This window comes from Lathamus discolor, chromosome 4 (assembly GCF_037157495.1).
Source record: "Lathamus discolor isolate bLatDis1 chromosome 4, bLatDis1.hap1, whole genome shotgun sequence".
Taxonomy (NCBI): Eukaryota; Metazoa; Chordata; class Aves; order Psittaciformes; family Psittacidae; genus Lathamus; species Lathamus discolor.
In genome coordinates, this window is record NC_088887.1 from 14927941 (window position 1) to 14947536 (window position 19596).

The window sequence follows — 19596 nt, forward strand, 5'->3', positions numbered from 1 at the left end:
TAAGCTACCAAATAGTGCTTGATCTCATAAAGAAATCTTATTTTTTATTCCAATGTCACCATAAAGTGTTATCTCAGTTTAAACTAAATTGATTTGGGGAATTAATGACACTACTGAGATGAACTCATTTCAAATTACCACAACTGCACATATTAAAATCCAAATTGGAATGTATGCCTAAGGATCTATTATTCAGACTTTACTAATACAAAACGTCACCTGTTCAGCCATGTCTCAAAACAACAACTCTTTACTGAGTAGCATGTGGGGTTTAATTCTATTTTGTTCTGCATTGCCAGAAAGCAGTCTGAGAAAGAACAATGCACGGCCAAAGGCAGGGTTGCTGATCAACAGATTCTTATGCATGCTCTTACAACAGCTCACTACAGCTTCGTGTTGCTTAATTACTTGACTGTGATGTAAAGGAAAACACAGTTCATTTCACCCCTCCCTCTCTCTCTTTAGAAGACAGCCTACAAAGTATAATCAGGAAGAAATATTTTTGCTTTCTGGTAGACTGTTTCGGACAAAATAGATCCAGTTTTCTTTCAGCCAGGTACAGACAGACTGCAAAGAGTAGAAGTAAAAAGCAGCTGGGTGTAGTAAGAGGCTACTAAAGCTTTTTTACAGCATTGGGGCTTTTCAGAAATAAGTAACAAAACAAATGCTGATAATTTATCGGCATCAAAAGTGCATGAACTACACTCAGCAGAACAGTACAGGAGAAAGAAGACAAAAGATGATCTTTTTAGGTCCCTTCCAACCCTTGGGATTCTGTGATTCTGTGAAAAGCTTTAACATAAACATTTACCACAGTGTTTGAATGGGGCATTCTTATGCTTTTTCCCTGCTCTTACATACTAAGTTCTTGCACAGATTTAGATTTTATCAGGTAGAGCATTTCTGCAGACATCTGGCATTCAGGAAAACTACTAACATGTCATTAGCAATGTTGCTTAACTAGAAAATAAATGTTATTACTCTGCTTTGTGACAACGCAGAAGCTAAGCTCTACATGGAAACTACATTGTTATTACATGAATTTATTGAAGAAAGTACAAAAAGGAAAACAAAACAAGCCTACTCTGAAAAAGACAAATTATTATTCTTATTTTTTAGTTATCCAAATGCAGACCTGATAGCATGCATTCCTAAGACTTAGGAACAAACTAAGGAAACATCAGCATTACTCTGAAATTAAAAATAACAGCTACCCCAATTCAGACTACTCTCTTTCCTACCCTGTAAAATCCTACTTAGATCTACCATGAACACAGAGCAACTATTAATTCCTGCGCAGTTCTGAGGATGCTGTTGACTATGAAGACTTCTGTTTCCAGGTTCCTGACTTGGGAACCCATAACGTGAACATCAACTCACTACCACATACATGGACTGCTGCTAGCAGCTATTTTATTTATGTATGCAAATGACATACATGTATGGAAATTTCTTCCCTACCCTCTCACAGAGGAATTACAATCAATTCTCACAAGAGATTCGTAGTATTTGGACATACTTAATTTGTGAAGAAAAGGTGGGATTAGACAGGTTCGTGTGTCTTGTTTAGTTTTAAATTACAAGATGGTCTTTAACTGCTTTTCCCCCAGTCCCTCTATGTTTTGAGTAGGGTAGAAATGAAGATTGTTTTGATCAGCCCTAAATGAACAACAAATATTAAGAGTTTGCACCTCTAGACCTTCCAGAAGAGACTCTTGAAGTAACTAATGAAGCCTACTCTATATATTTGGATTACCTTCATCTTTTCATAGCCTCCCCACGTTGTGAGTGGGGGCATACAACAAAGTTGTAGGTGTTCTATCATAAGAGAACAAAAAGTGTTAACAAACTGCAGGTATGATTTCAGATTATACACTTGTTTTCTGCCTTAAAATGAAGGTAATTTTTACTGTCAGACTGCCATGAAATTAAACTACCTGGTAGAACTGGCAGCACAGAAAGCACATTGGACAGGTATACTAGGTAAGCATATTAAAAAGATGACTTCAAACTACCTATTCTATTCCAGTCTTTACCAACTGAAAATTCAAGGTTATTTATCAAAAGGAGTTGGCTCAAGGGAGCTAGTTTAAAGAGCATTTACTCCTTTCAAGGCCATTTTTTAGGTTATTGTCTAAAAAGTCACACTGTAACCAGTGCAAATGAGTAATAAGCACAAGAAAGTTTAAAAATTCAGTGATTCATTTGCTACATGTCCAAGAAAACCCCTTTAGGTTTAAGCTAAATATCCTTGGTTTAATAACATTTCTTTTTTATCTAGAATAGGTATCAATAAAAGCAGTATTTCAGATTCTAAGTAATATTACCAGTTAGATTGCAAGTTATGTTGTATCATTTTTTATTTCAAATGTTTTTAAATTCTATGTGTATTTCCCACCCAGATAGTTTTCCACCATTCCTTTCCTTGTTTGTCAAAATATTGTCAAAAGCCTTATGTTACAAAATCTTAGTTTAAAAGTAAAGAAATAAATGAAAAATACTTATATTTCTCTCTCCAAAATGCTCAAAGTAATAGATGATATAGAGGATTTTATTTTACTTCATTATTAAGGCCAAAGAAAGAACAAGGTCTCATCCTACCAAACCATTAGAGAAATAAACTGTTTCAATGCATCCAAAAAACCCTATGCATAGAGAAATTAAAGTACTCTGTAAATGAACTAACAAGTGATAAAATGAAGTTTTACAGATAAATCTGATATTAGTGAAACAGACGTAAATGTCAACCCAAATGGTAACACCATCAGTCAATGGTCATATTGCAAAAAATGTTCCAGTTACTGCAAATCACCTTCTAGCTTCTATATATATATAAAAAGTTGTTTCGCAGGGAGAGAGACTTGGTCTCTGGAGTCCTAATTAAGAGTTGTTTTGCTGCTGAAAAGTCATGAAAAATAGTGCTAGAGGTTCATGTAGGAACTAATCTCCATTTAAATCAATAGATTTGAGTTTAAGCCAATTTCAGTTGAAGAAGGAAGCAAGAAAATGTTAGTTAGCAAGTTGAAAAGCAATACACTACGGTGGCATAAACTAGTAAATGTGCCATGAAGGATGCCAAGGACCTAAAATGCTTTTAAGCCCCCCCAAACTGCATATTCTATCTATTCTAGGCAAGAAAGCAGCTGCCAATGCTTGTCTATATCTAGACAAACACATGTATCTTTCAAACTAAGCAGAGAACATGGAAATAAGTTCATTGAAGAACTGGCACAGCTCTTTCATTCTGCAGGTTTTCCCTAAGTACAGGGAAAAAAGGGCAAGGAGCAAGAGAATAGAAATATAACTTTAAAGGAAAGTAACAATTACAGTTTTCTACAGAGACAGGATGAAAAATGAAGCTAAAGGAAAATGAAGGCATGTACAGAAAGAGCAGTTTTACAGTGGCAAGTTCAACTATTATTTTCAGAAAGTACGTGACAGTCTTTACACTGAAGTTAACTGTCGTCCAGTGGGTAACAACAGTGACTGCTTCATTCTCAAGGTGAGACGGGAAGATTCTTGCAGTATTCTAGATGCCTTATAACAACTTCCATTAGCCTTGTTTAGCAATTGAGGAAGCAGACTCAAAATCATAAGCCTTTTTGTTATTTTGTAGGGGGTTAGATCAACATTAAAGAATTTTAGTCGAATACAGGGGTTTATTTTGGATTTGGTTTCAAATCCTCACACTAGAGAGGGAAGACTGAAGTCTCCAAATATTTTTCCACATACATTTCTGGTTTTAGGTAAGTTAATAATAGATGTGTATTGTATTTCAGTATTACCATCACTGCAAACAAAAATACTTGAGGTTCTTTTCCATACTATTTCCAATGTAAACTAAAAAATAAATTATTTCCACTATTTAACACAGGCACACACTATGAACATTTGGGGCTTTAAGTGCCATTTATGTTCAGACAATAAAGTGTGTACTACCTATGGCAGAGTCTTAGAGAAGCACCAGCTGTGTCCCTACTAAAGCTTCTGCTTCTGTGTAGAAGAACCTGTAATCTTTGCGATTTCCTGAAGCCCTGTGACATCTTCTAACCCATAACAGCCAGTCTCGGTATTAAAATCTCTGTCTAAAACAGGAGTTGCGTTAAATAAACTACAGCTACATTAGGACTGTTGCTCCCTATCTACTTTGAAAGCAGAGGGTTCTTTTGGTATCCTTTTACTATTGCTGTAACTAGCCTTCCAGAGTGTTCATTCACTACAGCATGATGTTTATCATTTTCAACCAAGTACATGGAGTTTTCCCTTTCTAGGTTAAGTCTTCCACGCTAGATGGGCATATGAAGCCCCAGAGATTATTTGCAAAGCCGTATGGAAAACTGAAACACAGACCAGAGGAAAGAGTGTTCCTAATGGTTTGTGTTACAAGGGAATCAATTAACTGAAATGACAAAACTTTCCTATCCACACATAAGTTTGAATACATCATTGATTGCCTGCAGTGGGATATGAGCAATTGGGAAGGAAAATAAAAAGTCTTCAGTGAAAAATTAAACATCCAGAAACATGAAAAATAAGAACACTTGCTGGATTTTTGCAGTGGTTTCTTATGATACCTGTAAGAAAGACAAAGAACCATCCAGTGTGAAAACTGAGAAATATGAGAGGAAGGCAGTATCAGTGTTTGGTGTTCAATGTGTCACAACTTCTCTCAAGAGAAATCTGCCTGCATCTATCGAGGACAAAATGATACTATGACACAGGTATATTTAAATATTATTCCAGACCTTCAAAGAGAAAATCTAAGATGCATTTGAGAACACAGATTTGTACTCCTCGTATCTTCCTTATCAGAAGAGTGATTTGTTTTCCTTTAAGGCGAGCAAAGCATTGAGAAAGCAGCATGTTGCTTTGGTGTCTTTCTTTTCCCTCCACCCTCCAGAAAAATAAGGAACAAGACATTTATAGAAGAGCATAGAGAATCACAGAGGTACCCGGGGTGCCTTCTCTGGGCACTGTGAAAGGAGATTTCCACTCCTCCTTCAACCCACAGGCTTCTCTTCCTCACCCTCAGCATTCAGTCAAAGCTGAAAGTTGAAGAACTAATTTATTACTTTATTTGCGTAACTAGACAGCACGCTGTAACATGCATTTTAATTACACCAGACTGCAAGCATTCTGAATTCCTACATTTTCTCCTCCATCATTTCTTACAATCTTCCAATCTTTTACATATAGCAAACTATAACATAGTTACAGAAACATTTGCAGTACTCAAGGATGTATAATACGAATTGCTCAACCAACCTGCATTGACACATTGGATTTAACATGCCACATTGAATTACTGATAATTTTTCTAACCTTACCAAGTCAATCTGGGGCAGAAACGTCTGCAGTTTAGCTGGCGTATTCTTTAAACACCTGATTCTTATTGTAGCATCACTAGTTTGAATGGAACCACACACATCAGACCTTGCACATTTTAGTGTGCAACTACACACTTCATAAATATTTATTTCATTAACTCGTATTTACTCTTGGGAAACATGTCTGCATTTTCTGGGAAAAAAATAGTTTTACTAGTATACCATATACTGATCTCTTCTGTTCTGAAGCTGCTTTAATTCCTTTTAAGAAAACCCATAAACACTGTATTTAAGTGCTCTTCTAACACCAAGGAAGAGAACATGTATCATAGAATCACAGAATCGTAGAACAGTTAGGGTTGGAAAGGACCTCAAGATCATCCAGTTCCAACGCCCCTGCCATGGACAGGGACACCTCACACTAAATCATCCCACACAAAGCTTCATCCAACCTGGCCTTGAACACCGCCAGGGATGGAGCACTCACAACCTCCCTGGGCAACCGATTCCAGTGTCTCACCACCCTAACAGGAAAGAATTTCCTCCTTATATCCAATCTAAACTTCCCCTGTTTAAGTTTCAACGCGTTACCCCTTGTCCTGTCACTACAGTCCCTGATGAAGAGTCCCTCCCCAGCATCCCTATAGACCCCCTTCAGGTACTGGAAGGCTGCTATTAGGTCCCCACGCAGCCTTCTCTTCTCCAGGCTGAACAGCCCCGGCTTCCTCAGCCTGTCTTCATACGGGAGGTGCTCCAGTCCCCTGATCATCCTCGTGGCCCTCCTCTGGACTTGTTCCAACAGTTCCATGTCCTTTTTATGTTGAGGACACCAGAACTGCACACAATACTCCAGGTGAGGTCTCACAAGAGCAGAGTAGAGGGGCAGGATCACCTCCTTCGACCTGCTGGTCACGCTCCTTTTGATGCAGCCCAGGATACGGTTGGCTTTCTGGGCTGCGAGCGCACACTGCCGGCTCATGTTCATTTTCTCATCGACCAGCACCCCCAAGTCCTTCTCTGCAGGGCCGCTCTGAATCTCTTCTTTGCCCAGTCTGTAGCTGTGCCTGGGATTGCTCCGACCCAGGTGTAGGACCTTGCACTTGTCATGGTTGAACTTCATAAGGTTGGCATCAGCCCACCTCACAAGCATGTCAAGGTCCCTCTGGATGGCATCCCTTCCCTCCAGCGTATCAACCGGACCACACAGCTTGGTGTCATCGGCAAACTTGCTGAGGGCACACTCAATCCCACTGTCCATGTCAGCGATGAAGATGTTAAACAAGACCGGTCCCAACACCGATCCCTGACGGACACCACTCGTTACTGGTCTCCAGCCGGACATCGAGCCATTGACCACAGCTCTTTGTGTGCGGCCGTCCAGTACAGACATGCTTATATCAAATGCCACCATCACCTTGTTAATGTTCTCCTTTTATTTTTTTAAATATACTGTTATGGAAGAAAGGCAATACCCATCCAACAATCCCCTTTATCTTAATACAAAACATTTAACAGTTGAAGTTAAGGCAATATTAAGCTAAGAACATCTCTAATTTTCAGGTGTTCACTGCCAGAAAACCAAGATGGTTATTTACTGTGTGCTTTCAGCCCTTTTTCCCCATGAAACTGCTATACAACACTTGTTACACCACGTTACAGAATTGTGATTTTTACTCTCAAGTAAGGACTATTTTGCAAAGAAACTAAGGAATGCCAACATGGTAAAGAGCACTAAACATAAATAGCTTCAGCATTTTGCATAAAACTTAAGAAAAACACTCAACTTTTAAGATGACTACATGGGACTACAACTTGCTGATTAAATGAGTCCAACTATTGTACATTCTTGAAGCAATAGTGTTAGCAAGCAATGCAATGGTTGTATTTTACAGCTTATGAACAATAAAAAAGGTATTGCTAACTCCTGCTAATTCTATGCTTCAATGTGCCTCCTATCTCTATGATTTGCCCTTGCCTACCTCATTAAGCCCCTGCTCATCACTGAGAAGCTATGAAATGTAAGTCATTTATAGATTAATTCCTAACAATTAGTAACTGAAATAAGCATGGGGCTATCTTTAGTAAATTCGCTGTTACAAATTTAGGAGAATAGAAGAATTGAGATAAAAGACAACCCAGCTGTGTGAGGCAAGGCTTGCCACCTGACAAACTTGCAGAACAACCATTAAAATACTAGTCTGTAAATCAGAGTAACATGAACTAGAGCTTACCACATTTTTTAAATATATTTCTGTTACAATTAGGAACCCCATTGATTTTACTTTCTTGTCTTACAATGCATCTTACAGACAGAAAAACAATGCATACTACCTTTGTACTAACTCTTTACAAAAGTACTTACGTTCCAAACTTCAGCATTGTGATTAAGTACTGTAGATGTAAGATGATGACAGATAATTTTATTTCCCTGCCAAGCGTTCTGTAGATGAGAAAATGAAAGACTTGTTCCTAAGACTACTTACCCATGAAGTTCAGATAGCTCTCTCCTCCAAGTGCATGAGTAATGAGACGAATCATTTTATGAAGCTGTATTCCACGATCAATAACTGCAGTAAGGGGCGAGAGCACACTCATGTTTGTATACATCTCTGCATCCATCAGTCGAAACGCCAATGTCTTATCACCAACGAGTGCCTACAACAGTTTAAAGAGAAAGAAAACCCTTGGGTATACTAGAAGCATTTCTAACAGGCACTCTGTATCATAATGGAGGACTCAGAAGACTGGCGAGAAGTCGATTACTGCAATTTTGTATTGTGTGACGTGTAATTACATGGGTGTGATAATCTGCTGCCAAAAAGAGCAAGTATGTGAACTGAGGCAGGTACATCTCTGAGCTGAGCCTCACCTGCATGCCAGACCCAACCAGCTGTTTCCCCTTTGCAACCACCTGAATGGTTACTGGGGTTCCCCTCACCAACAGGAGTGTGAGTATACGATCAATAAGCTAGTAACACTGTAACCTCTGTTGTGATCCTACATGTCACCTGATGGGATCAAACTGCACAATTGCTTCTGAGAGCCTGTTTATCTACAGATATGTGAAATCTATGTGAAATGTTAGCATCAACTCAAATCAACCAGAAGTCACCTACCACTGTGGAATTTTTTATAAAAACACAGGAAATGAGGAAACAAACCTTTTAAGGAATGTTCCTGGGATTACTAGCAACACTCCTGATTTAGAGATGCAGAGCGAATATGAAGCATTCATTTGCACGCAGTCAAAAATGTGAGTGTTTTTCTGTAACTTCACACAAGAGAAAAAACAAACTAGTAACTCTGTCTAAAAGCAATGACTGAATTGATAACTATCTAGTGTTTACTGTTACTTGAGAAAAGCCACACAAACGCTATGTAAAAAGGATTATTCTAATATATTAGCATGCAGGCAGTTAAAAACATTTGAGTGTTTGTATGTAAATAGCTAACTTTTGTTCCATTAGCCCAAATCTCATTTTATACTCAAGCATGAAAACTCACTAGATTCCAGAGAGACAGATGAGTTCTAAAGAGGTCTAGCTGAAAAGCACCATAATCTTTTAGTTTTCTGACTAACAATATAACAGCATATATAGATGATTCCCACCAGTAAAAAAATAACCTTAAATAATAATATTCCCATGTGAGAATGGCAAGACTTAAGACTGCAAGGAACAACCCTTCTCTGGACTCAGAATGTGCCATTTCTTATCATCATTTGTTAGCTGCTAATCTTTCCACTAGAAGAGAAGGTAAAGGTCCCTATTCATGTTTTGTATGCCAGCCATGACTTTATAAACCACTATCCTTCTTCCTTCAGTGATCTCTTTGCAACCCTGAAGAGTCTTAGCCTACTTAGTTTTCTTCTTATGAAAACCAAGCCACACTTGCTATTATCCTCACCAACTCTCTCAGGGCATTTTTTCCAGTTATGCTGTATATCCTTCAAGATACAGGACCAAATCTGCCTCCAACATTCAAGATGCACACAAACCATGAAAGCCTGCTTCAGCATACTGATTTCTGCTTTGCTCTCCACTCCACTCATAATAATTCCGGTACTGTATCTGGGTTTTTTGACAGCTATTAGCATTAAGCTGCTATTTTCACACACTTCTCATAACCATGAGGCCTGGTATTCTGACTGGTATTAACTCATAGCCAGGAAACTAGAATTGTTTCAGACCCTCACATGCATTACTTTAAGTATCTTCAGACTGAGTTTTACTCAATCCGATTTTTTCTCTGTCCTACTTTTCACATACCAATCTGGTGTACTTAGAATTTCTTCCCATGTATGAGATTTTAAACAAAAATACATAGTGATATGGAAAACAACTCAACTGATAACATCCAGCATGAAATAAAAGAACAGCAACAGTAACATTATATGTCATGCTTTAGCACGAAGAATCAGCTTTTGTAAAAGCAAATAATCACAGGACAAAATTCATTTCCAGTATTACCTGAAATCCTTTCCCAGGACTGGGACTTTTCTCATACATCTTAAGTGAACACTGTGTAACAATCTCTGAGATAAGAATCTTAATAGGTAGGTAAAATGAAGCCAATAAACTCAGAAATCTCTCTTTAAAACAAAGGCCTTTTGGAAACTTCTGTTGATTTTTATTATAGAAGGTACAGAAAATAGGATACAAATTTCTTATGTAAAGGAAAGAGTTGAAGGTAGGTTATTTAAACCTTTTATTAGAAAATGGATTTTTTTTTTAGTTCCTAATTTTCAAATTCTCAACCAATGTGATGTCTGATTCTCCAGAAACAGCCACGAGTGTTACCCAAAATCATCTTTGCTTTTTCATTGTTGCATATATAGAACCGTTACAATTACTGTATGTTGAACCAAACTGTTGAAGAACATTTCATTTCAACCTGAAAAGATGTCTGCAATCCTTTCAGAGAGGGTTTTCTTGAAGGGGAATACAGTCACAAACACTGATTCAGTGACAGTTTTTGTGCTTATTATATAAACAATGGTCCAGCTTACTTTATTTTCAGAAGTATGGATTATATACCTTCCTATGTCCTATGATAGGCAGGCAAAACAAGAAGCTAGGACTTGTTTTTAACAACAAAACTAAAACTACCACCATCCACTGCCAAGTAGGATTCCTTTATTAAAAATAAGGATCATAAACACACACAAAAGAAACCAGTGAAAACCAAGTACTCAAGATGCATTCTGAAATTGCTGTCAATCCTTCTCAACTCTAGCCTCATTTTCAAAACACAAACCCCACCAAACCTCTAAACCTCATATTTTACTTGCTATATATAAACAAACAGATAGATGAAATACCTGGTCGTGACTCTCTGCATATGCAATGTATTTTTCTTCATACCGTCTGTTTGTTAATGTATGCACAATATTGCCCATATTCCAGTCTTCATCTTTCAGCTCCTTAATTATCTGTAGAAATAAAGGAAAGGTCATAAAAAAGTCCCCAGTGTTCAGGACTCTTTTAACTAAAAACACATTATTTATTATCTTGGCACAGAAATTTCCAGGCGATTGTAAACTGTATTACTTTAACTTCTCCTATTCCCAAGTTTTAAAGTGACAAACTTTTTCTGATCATCTAAACAGATTTTTTTCTTCTGAGTTCCACTACATAAATATATTAACCAGAACTTTTTTGTTTCTCTTGTACTTCCATATGTATGCATGGACGACGTTTTTAATGTGAATCTTCTGATATGGCAGGCAAGAAGCTACAAAAAAGCTCTGGGAAGAAATACGTAGGCACATACCTGCATACACATGATATTGAAGGAATTCCTGTATTTCAAGCAACCCTGGCATACGGCAGCTTCTTACTACAGGTCAGTCACTGGGCTCTGTGGTGGAGAATGGACCGCTCCAAGACAGAGCTACACTATTGCCATGAAGTACACAACATGAGAAGGTGCTTAGCACAGGGACCTTGCACGTTCCCCTAGATCTGTGAACCCACAGTCAGCTCCAAACCAGTTTCAATGCCAAAGCTCTGTAATATGCAACAAGCTTTACATTTTTTGCCATGCCAGCTCCTGAGTTTTAGCAACCGAATCACATCAATAGGAATTTTCTGCCTCACACAACACTATTTCCACCCTCTTCTAAACCCAGCTCAATTTCAGTGTTAAGTCCTTTCTTTTTTCTATATTTTGTATAGATCTCCACTGATCACTACAATTTCAATACACACACATAAATATATAGACATAAAAATCAAAGTGACAAAAAGTCAGTAACACCGAGATGGCGGATACAATGCCGTAAAATTTAACATGCTGAATGTAACTGCCCATGTACTCCTAAACAGCTGCCCCCCCTGCCCCTCATCCCTATGCAGCATCATAATATGCACAATATCTATCTTTAATCTGAACTAATACAGACACTGTTATGAAGAACAGCTTACCTTACTTTTACAGATCCCTCAAAATTAGTTTATAGAACCCTGGAGATCCTTCAAATTTAAAACTGATTTTAGGAAGTTGCCTAGAAAACTTGCTATTAACACGTACATACTTAAAAGCTGGTGGGAAATGAAATCCAGCAGTCTAGGACAGTTTGATAATAGCTGATAGACTCTGTTTCTAAGCTCTTCCATTCCCATAATTTCAGCCATATTGTTGCCTTAAGAAATGTGATAACAAACTACAACTCTTTCTCTACCTCAAGGTCTTCAGTTGGGGTTGCTTATTTGCAGTTACCTGAGCTAGGAGCTTTCTGCCTCTACTACCTTATGTTCTTGTACAACCAACACATTCCTAAATAACTGGAATCTGCTGGGAAACAGCTGAATTTACACTCAACATCCCATTAGCATGCCCAGCATCCACCTGCTGTCCCACATTAAGTACATGCTTAGGCCAGAAGACATTTATCTCTGGTGAAAAAACAGAATTTAGTGCACGATAGGTACATTTTGTCTCCGAGTACCGAAAATTACAATAAGCAGACCATATCAGAGATTGCTAAATTAGATTATCCATCTTTTGCCCTTATAAAATCCTATGGTCTTTCTTTTTGGTAATACTAACTCACCCAATCGCATTTTGCCTGTCTCGAAAACTGTTCACCTTTGCCTGTCCTAAAGTGTGGTAAGGAAGTTGAAGGTGAAAAGCCATCACCACAAGGCATTTCTTATTACTACAAAAACAGAAGCCTCATATTACAAGTCCTCATTCCAGGATCTAAATTACACACTCCAAAGTTTAACGATATGCTGTCCTGGCTGAAGAAGTTGGCAAGTTTGTCTCCTGAATGAAAAGAAGAATTGTTTTTCAGTCGGACCTCCACCTTCTAGTTACAAAAGTGAAAGACACTGAAGATGAGTTAATTTGCTTTTTATTTTAAGCTACTCACTAGATTTATTGAAGCATTAATGCTCATATAAAACATTTATTGTTTTCAGATCATCATGATAGCCAGAGGGATTTGGAGGCAATCTTCTACCTGACTGAAAAACATTCTCTAAAACATCAGGAAAAGCCTTTTGAGATCATTTATCCATTTTCTTGTGACTCCTTGAATTAAGGGAAAGGTGGTTTAAATCCTTATCGTAAGCTTTTATAAGTATATTATTGTCCATCAAGAGCATTTACAGTTTTTTATTATCCTTTTTGTAACCCCACTGTACCAATTGCTGGTGTTTGTATAATTCACTTGTGTTTGCTTTGGTTAAACATTCACCTCTATATTCAACACAATTACTATGCCCAGTTTCAGGAGGGTTTGTTGCATGTTTTGAAGGTGGGCTTATTTTTAAAGTATTTTACAGGCATATGGTTAGATTATTATCTACCTGTTTGCATTCTATATAGACTCTACATTGTACAGCTGTTGAGAGATACAGGTTACTTCAAACAATATTGAGTCTAGTGTATTGTACAAAGAAATATCAGCTAGAATGCAAAGAACAGCCACTGAACTTACTCATCTTCTAATACCTACATGATATTTGACAGATCTCATTTCAGCCAGTAATACCTGTGCTCAAGCCTGTCAGAATTTATTTTAATAGGACATTAACAGAAGAGAGTAAAATTTGGCAGTATGATCCAGAAGTGGTGCACAGTTAGAGTCTCACCTGTATCCACTTATCTGGAATAGCCATGGCTAGTCGATAATCAAAACCCCCTCCTCCCTCTGCAACAGGACGACAAAGAGCTGGCATTCCGGAAACATCCTTTAAAAAAAACAACCCCACACAACATAATTTGCACAGCATTGCAATTGGTAGTTCAGATTTTCCACCACACAATAATGCTTCTATACAAACACTGTAAACTATAAACAGCTTCACAGATCAACCTGGTTAAGGGAGTCGAAAAAAGATTATAAACCCCACAATAGTGAGTAATTACTACACACAGATTTGCTGTTTGAATGCAAATGTTAAAGGGAAAAGCATTATGGCTTTCCTCATCAAATACTCTACTACACAGTATTTTAATAAAGTAGGTATTTGAAGGAGAAGAGACCTCAGTAGATGCAGAATTTGAAATAATTAGCTCTCTTGAGCTCCACGTAATCGATAGCAAGCAGAATGTAGTCAACAAAAGACAAATTAAACCTTCATTTTGTTTATTGATATTCTGCATAAAGAATGACATAAAAATAAAAGGGTGAATATACAGTCCAGTAAGGAAGAAAAATACAACCTCTACCGTTTTCCTAACTGCATAAACCCAAAACTATTGATCCAGTTAGCCCTGGAGAATGACATGCTTTTACTGCATAATTTTCCAGTTTCACATTGATGGAGGCTGATCATTCTTAAATTTCAAAATAAAAGTTATTAAATTAGTTATTTGACCATTGTTTTCATGTAATTATGGCATATAACACCCTTTTTCTGAAGTTGGCTTATCAGTAGAGAAAATGCAGATCTCTAATATTACAAAATATGTATCAGTGCTCAATTTTATTCACTTCTGTCAGGTAGAAGCCATGCCACCACAATGCTTATGGATGAATATAAACCTCTTGTGCCTATGCTGGAGAATTTATGGAATTAAATTTTGACTAGAAATAGGGCTTAATTAGGAAGCTCATTCTGGTTTTCTGGATTCAATCCAGTTTTCAACCCAACTGCTGCACTAGACTAGTGAAAAAATGTTTGTGCTTGAAGTTATACATACATACGCATACATGCATACAGACACAGACACCTCATTCTGATGTGAGGAGACTGACAGCATCTGTATGAAGCTCATGAATGGTACCTTGGGGATGAGATCCAGAGGGATCCTGACTGGCTGCAGGAACAGATCAAGAGCAAGCTCAGGAATTCCAGAGCAAGGGCAGTATTCAAATCCTGATCCCCAGACAAAGCCCTGCATCCATACAGGCTGGGGAGCATCTCTGTGGGGAAGACCCTGGGGCTCTGAGCCGGCAGCAAGCTGATCGACAGCCAGCAGCCTGCTCTGGCAGCAGTGATGGCCAGCAACAGCACTGGCAGGATGAACAGCAAAGCCAGGAGATCAAAGGAGGGTATTATCCCCCTTTACTCAGCTGTTGTTAGATCACATAGAAAACTGCATCCACATTCCACATGCTGTGGATACCAAATAATGAAGCAAAAATTCTTTCCCAACTTTTAGATATTATAAGAGGAAGTTCAATAGCTCTCCTGAACCAGTCAGAAAAGATAAACACAGACTAATGGTGTCCATCTTTCAGGACAAGATGATCTGAAACAAAAGGTTTTCGCTGTGATGCTCTGATGCCTACCTGGACAAGGTCTGAGGAGGTTGAGATTTAAGCAGCCCCCACCTACTTCTGTTATTATTTGAAAGTCAGACTTTTGGGAAGTTCAAAATTTAATACTATTTTTACCTAACTACAGATTTTACTTGAACAATTAAAAAAGTAAGAAACAAATAAATCAGCAGTAGTTTGTTCAGTATATTTTCCACCAAATGTAAACAGCAAATGTTTAAGCATTTGTTCAGACCTTAGTTTGAAATGTGATGCATATAAAACAACCCAGAAAGCTCAGCAGTAGGGTTTTTTTGCCTCTTTGTTTTTCCAATACTTCAGTCATGATGCAGCTTTAACTTAACATTTTTAGTTCTCAAACAAAACTGTAATCACAGCTTTATTTTGAAGGCCAAAATGAAAAATAAGCATATAGTCAGTAATACCTAAAAACTTAGAAATTAATAAGACAGTGAATATACAGAATATTAACAAGCTGTAAAAAAAAAAAATCAGTTAATTAAGGAATATATTATAATTAGTTATGGCTACACAAAAGCATTCTTCTCATGTGGCACTCATTCAGTCATCATTATAGGCAAGCAGACATCCTTCATTGCCTTTTATAATTTTCAATTATGTCAATAGTTTTCGCCTTCCAAAATTCTCCTTTAACCATGCAGCACATTAATCAATTCTGTATTTCATGTAGCGACTCCCCCAGGCAGAAAATGATGTATTGAAACAGCAGCAGTTTCCAACTCCAGCAAGAGAAACTGAAGTCATGTCTTGCTATAAAAGAATTCTTGGCCCAGGTAATCCAAGCAGACTAAACTCAGAATTTCATTGGTAGGAATGCTCATAATCTAAAACTACCTACAAAATGGAACAAATTTCACTTCAAACAAGCCAACAGCTCAATAAAACCATCTCAAGTTTACTAGTGATTCTTCATCAGATGATGTTTTTGCCAGCTTGTCATTAAGCTTTTAGCAGTGATTGTCTATAATATAAAACTTCACCCTAAGTACAAAATTAAGGAGTATTTTGGTTTCTGAAGATAAACAGGGAACTCAAGCACACAAAAAGTTTTTCTAGAAATTCACACAGACCCTAATGACATCAGACAGATACAACTTTCCCTTTTAAACAAAAAGAATTAGTTAAACATAGTAACAGAAGAATCCTCAAGGTTTACATGTTTTTTCTCTTTTAGATCAAGAAAGTATCAGTGAAAACGCACCTATTCTTAGAACTTCAATGCTCTGTTGTTTCATACTATTAAAAATTCCATGTGCCAACAATATTTTTCAGTCACAAAAATTTAATTGATCTCAATCAACTCAAATAATTAGTCTATTTACTCCCTCAGAAACCCGGAGAAACTGAATACTACATTTAAATTAGCATACACATTCAACATGTATAAATTTACTGCATTTCTTTCAGAAGGGAATTGTCAGTTATGCCAATATAATTCCAAATAGGCAAAACCACACTAAGGCTGCTAATCTTTAGTACCATGAATCACTAGCGAGAAACGGCAATCAGGCAAAAGCAATAGACAAACAAAAACAAATCTTATTACAAGTTCAAAGAGATAAAAGAAATCCCTACATTAATTAATGATTCATTAATGCAAAGAATATTCCCAAAGTGCATATTCCAGTTGCTTTTCCCCATAAGGCAAAGTCTGTCCACTAATTAAAATTTCTCAGCCTGTGTCACTCCCTGAGTAGTGACTTGATAATTAACAGGAAATTCACATCCCAAAGCAATCAGTATTAATGCGATTGAGGGTGGCAAATTCTGATCTTACCTCTGCTATGGTTATGCATTCTGGATGCAAGAATTTAATCATGTGGTTGGCCAGCATTAGGTAACACAAAGCATCTTCATCCACATGTAGGCCAAAATATTCATTGTAATCTCCACTGAATCCTGTGCCTAATAAAACAGGAAGTTTTAAAGGCTACAGTCACTTAAAAAAACCCAATAGATATTTTGCAATATGCAGTTTTATAAGCACCAGATTTGTTCATAATTCCAGATCTATCCATATTGCAGCACAACAAGATATTAGCAAATCTGGAATTTTTGGTGCATTCAGTGAATTTCATAGCACAATTTCCACAGCAACAGAAGTGCAACAGGACTGCTGAGATTAGAGCTGACTAAATTACTTACCAATCCCATGATGGTGATACAACATAGATGTAACACCATCAAACCGGAATCCATCAAAGCGGTAGTCTTCAATCCACATTCTCAAATTAGATAGAAGGAATCTCAAAACTTCCCAGCTGAAATAACATGAATATATTTTATAAGCTTGAGAAACCTTGGGATCAACTAGAGTTCCCTATATCATTATCATGCTCTTGCATATATGGTAGTACTGGATAATTGTACTGGACATTTTACCATTTTAATGGCTTCCCCATTCTTCATTATCCTTTCCCTAAAAAGTTTCCTTAAATCTTTAAATCTTTATCTTTTACTGCACATAATTTCAATATTGCAGATAGGGGTTTAAGAGAAATTGACAAATATCTATATAGACTAACAGGTTAGTGTTTGAACACTTACGCTATATCTTAATACTCATACTTGCCACTGTACTTTTACTTTGGTTCCCTAAAGATGGTTATACTGTTAGAAAAGACATAGAAATGGCAAGAAAAATAAATAGGTTAAGTTTTGTCCCCAAGATTTTATGGATTTACAGCTCTTTCTTGGCATAACAGAAGTTAAAAAGCTGTTGTCCCCCACTGCCTCTCCCTGTTATTTACAAATCACACATCCACAGTAATTTATCAAATCACCTACTGTGTTGCGAATTTACACATTTAAGGAGTAAACCAACTTATGGAAGTTGAGGAGTTTGGAATAACAGGAATAGGATATAATACACACATAAACGAAGTGCAGACATGAAATCAAAACTATAAAAGAGGTTCCAAAGCAAGTAAGCATGTGGAGGCATTTATGAACAAAACATGTATTTAAGAACAAAACACTTTCAGGAACAGTTTTCTAACTATTCATCAATTCCTCTCCAAGGACAATTGTCTCAGTAGCTTCAAAAGACCCCCATATCTTGTTTCTACTGTTCATCCTCTGCACTGCTACCCTCAGAACAGGTTGCCTCTGGTGCATCTCCTGCAAGCTCTGACTCCAAAGAGTTCACCCATCTCAGAGGTAGTGAAGCTTTTTTGCCCATGTCATCTTGAACACTGGCCTATGTTATTCCTCTCTGATCAGTTTCCCAAGATAACACAACAACAACCCCACTTACTTCCAAGTTTCTGTTCAGAGAGGAGTTCAAGCTATGCAGCTGCATGCAAGGTCTCACCAACCACTCTCTAGTGGGGCAGATAAAAGGGGTACACCTAGCACAAGGCACATTGGTGAGCATCACTTACAATTTACCTATGCATGCAGTTGGCGTAAGACAGTGAAGGAGACCTGTTTCACTTCAATAGATGCTGGAGTCAGCAGACTCATGAATCAACTATGACACAAGGAACAAACTCAATTTTGACAAAAAAAAAAAAAAAAAGCCTCTGCCTTCCTTCCTCCCCCCCCCCCCCCAAAAAAAAAAAACCCAAAACCTTCCTTATGAAGAATGCTTTATCACATGAAAAGATGGGATGCTTTGGGCATATTATAAAGCTGATAAATCCTGATCTCACCAAATAGCGAATTCTTCTTTACTCCAACAGGATTATAATATTTCTCATTTTCTTTGTATGCATTGCACACGAATATCCATGTGTGCATATAAAGATGGAAATATTACCAGATCAAAACCTCCAAATTTAGGAAATGCAATTCAGTTCAATGTGAACTGCCTCCATTCAATGCCTTTTCTGGGCATTCATTACATGCCAAGATTTTTTTGTTCCATCCCCATGTTTCCCCACCTCACCCCAAATCACCCAGTTTACGAGACAACACTATACTAGCTAGATCTCAGAAGCTTGTCTACAGAGCCTTTTATATATTTATGATTTCTCAGCTGAAATGCTTTGCAATGAGAATGCTCTGATATCGAAAGGAATAGAAAGGTATCAGAAGTCCTATGAACTGGCAAGCTGGTCACAAAAGCACAACTTTGTGAAAACACTCACTGGATCTCTTTCTGACCCATCATCAAAGTTTCAGGAAGCTATTTGCTGCAAGCTAAACACTGAGCGAAGTCGAAGCAGCAGCTGTATTGCAATAAAACTACTGTCTCACACAATTAAGACAATGCACATACAAAGCATAGATTAATTGCTACAAGCCCCAGCCAAATTTAAAAGATACTTCTCCTCATCACAGGATACTTGACATCCTAACCTTAAAGTTAAGATGGTGAAGAGGATTTGTGCATTTGTAAAACACACACAGAGGTCTCAAAATGGGCAACAAATGTAATTTTTTCCACCATCATTGGCACTGAAGACTGATCTTTGAAAAAAGATGGAGGACCATCATGAAAATAAATTGTAATGACTTTTACATGAAAAAATGAGGATGGAGACGAACAAATAAGATTAATTTGTTGAACCA

General features: G+C 37.4%; 1 protein-coding gene across 1 annotated transcript in view; it reads right to left on the reverse strand.

The window, feature by feature from the left end:
• The window catches only part of GBE1 (1,4-alpha-glucan branching enzyme 1), a 156780-nt gene that overhangs the window by 50067 nt on the left and 87117 nt on the right, over positions 1–19596 (reverse strand). The window contains exons 8-12 of the mRNA XM_065676378.1: positions 17227–17342; positions 16859–16986; positions 13427–13525; positions 10648–10758; positions 7811–7982 (exon numbers count right to left, since the gene is read on the reverse strand). Coding sequence (XP_065532450.1) covers positions 7811–7982; positions 10648–10758; positions 13427–13525; positions 16859–16986; positions 17227–17342 — 626 coding nt within the window. The remainder of the gene's footprint in view (positions 1–7810; positions 7983–10647; positions 10759–13426; positions 13526–16858; positions 16987–17226; positions 17343–19596) is intronic.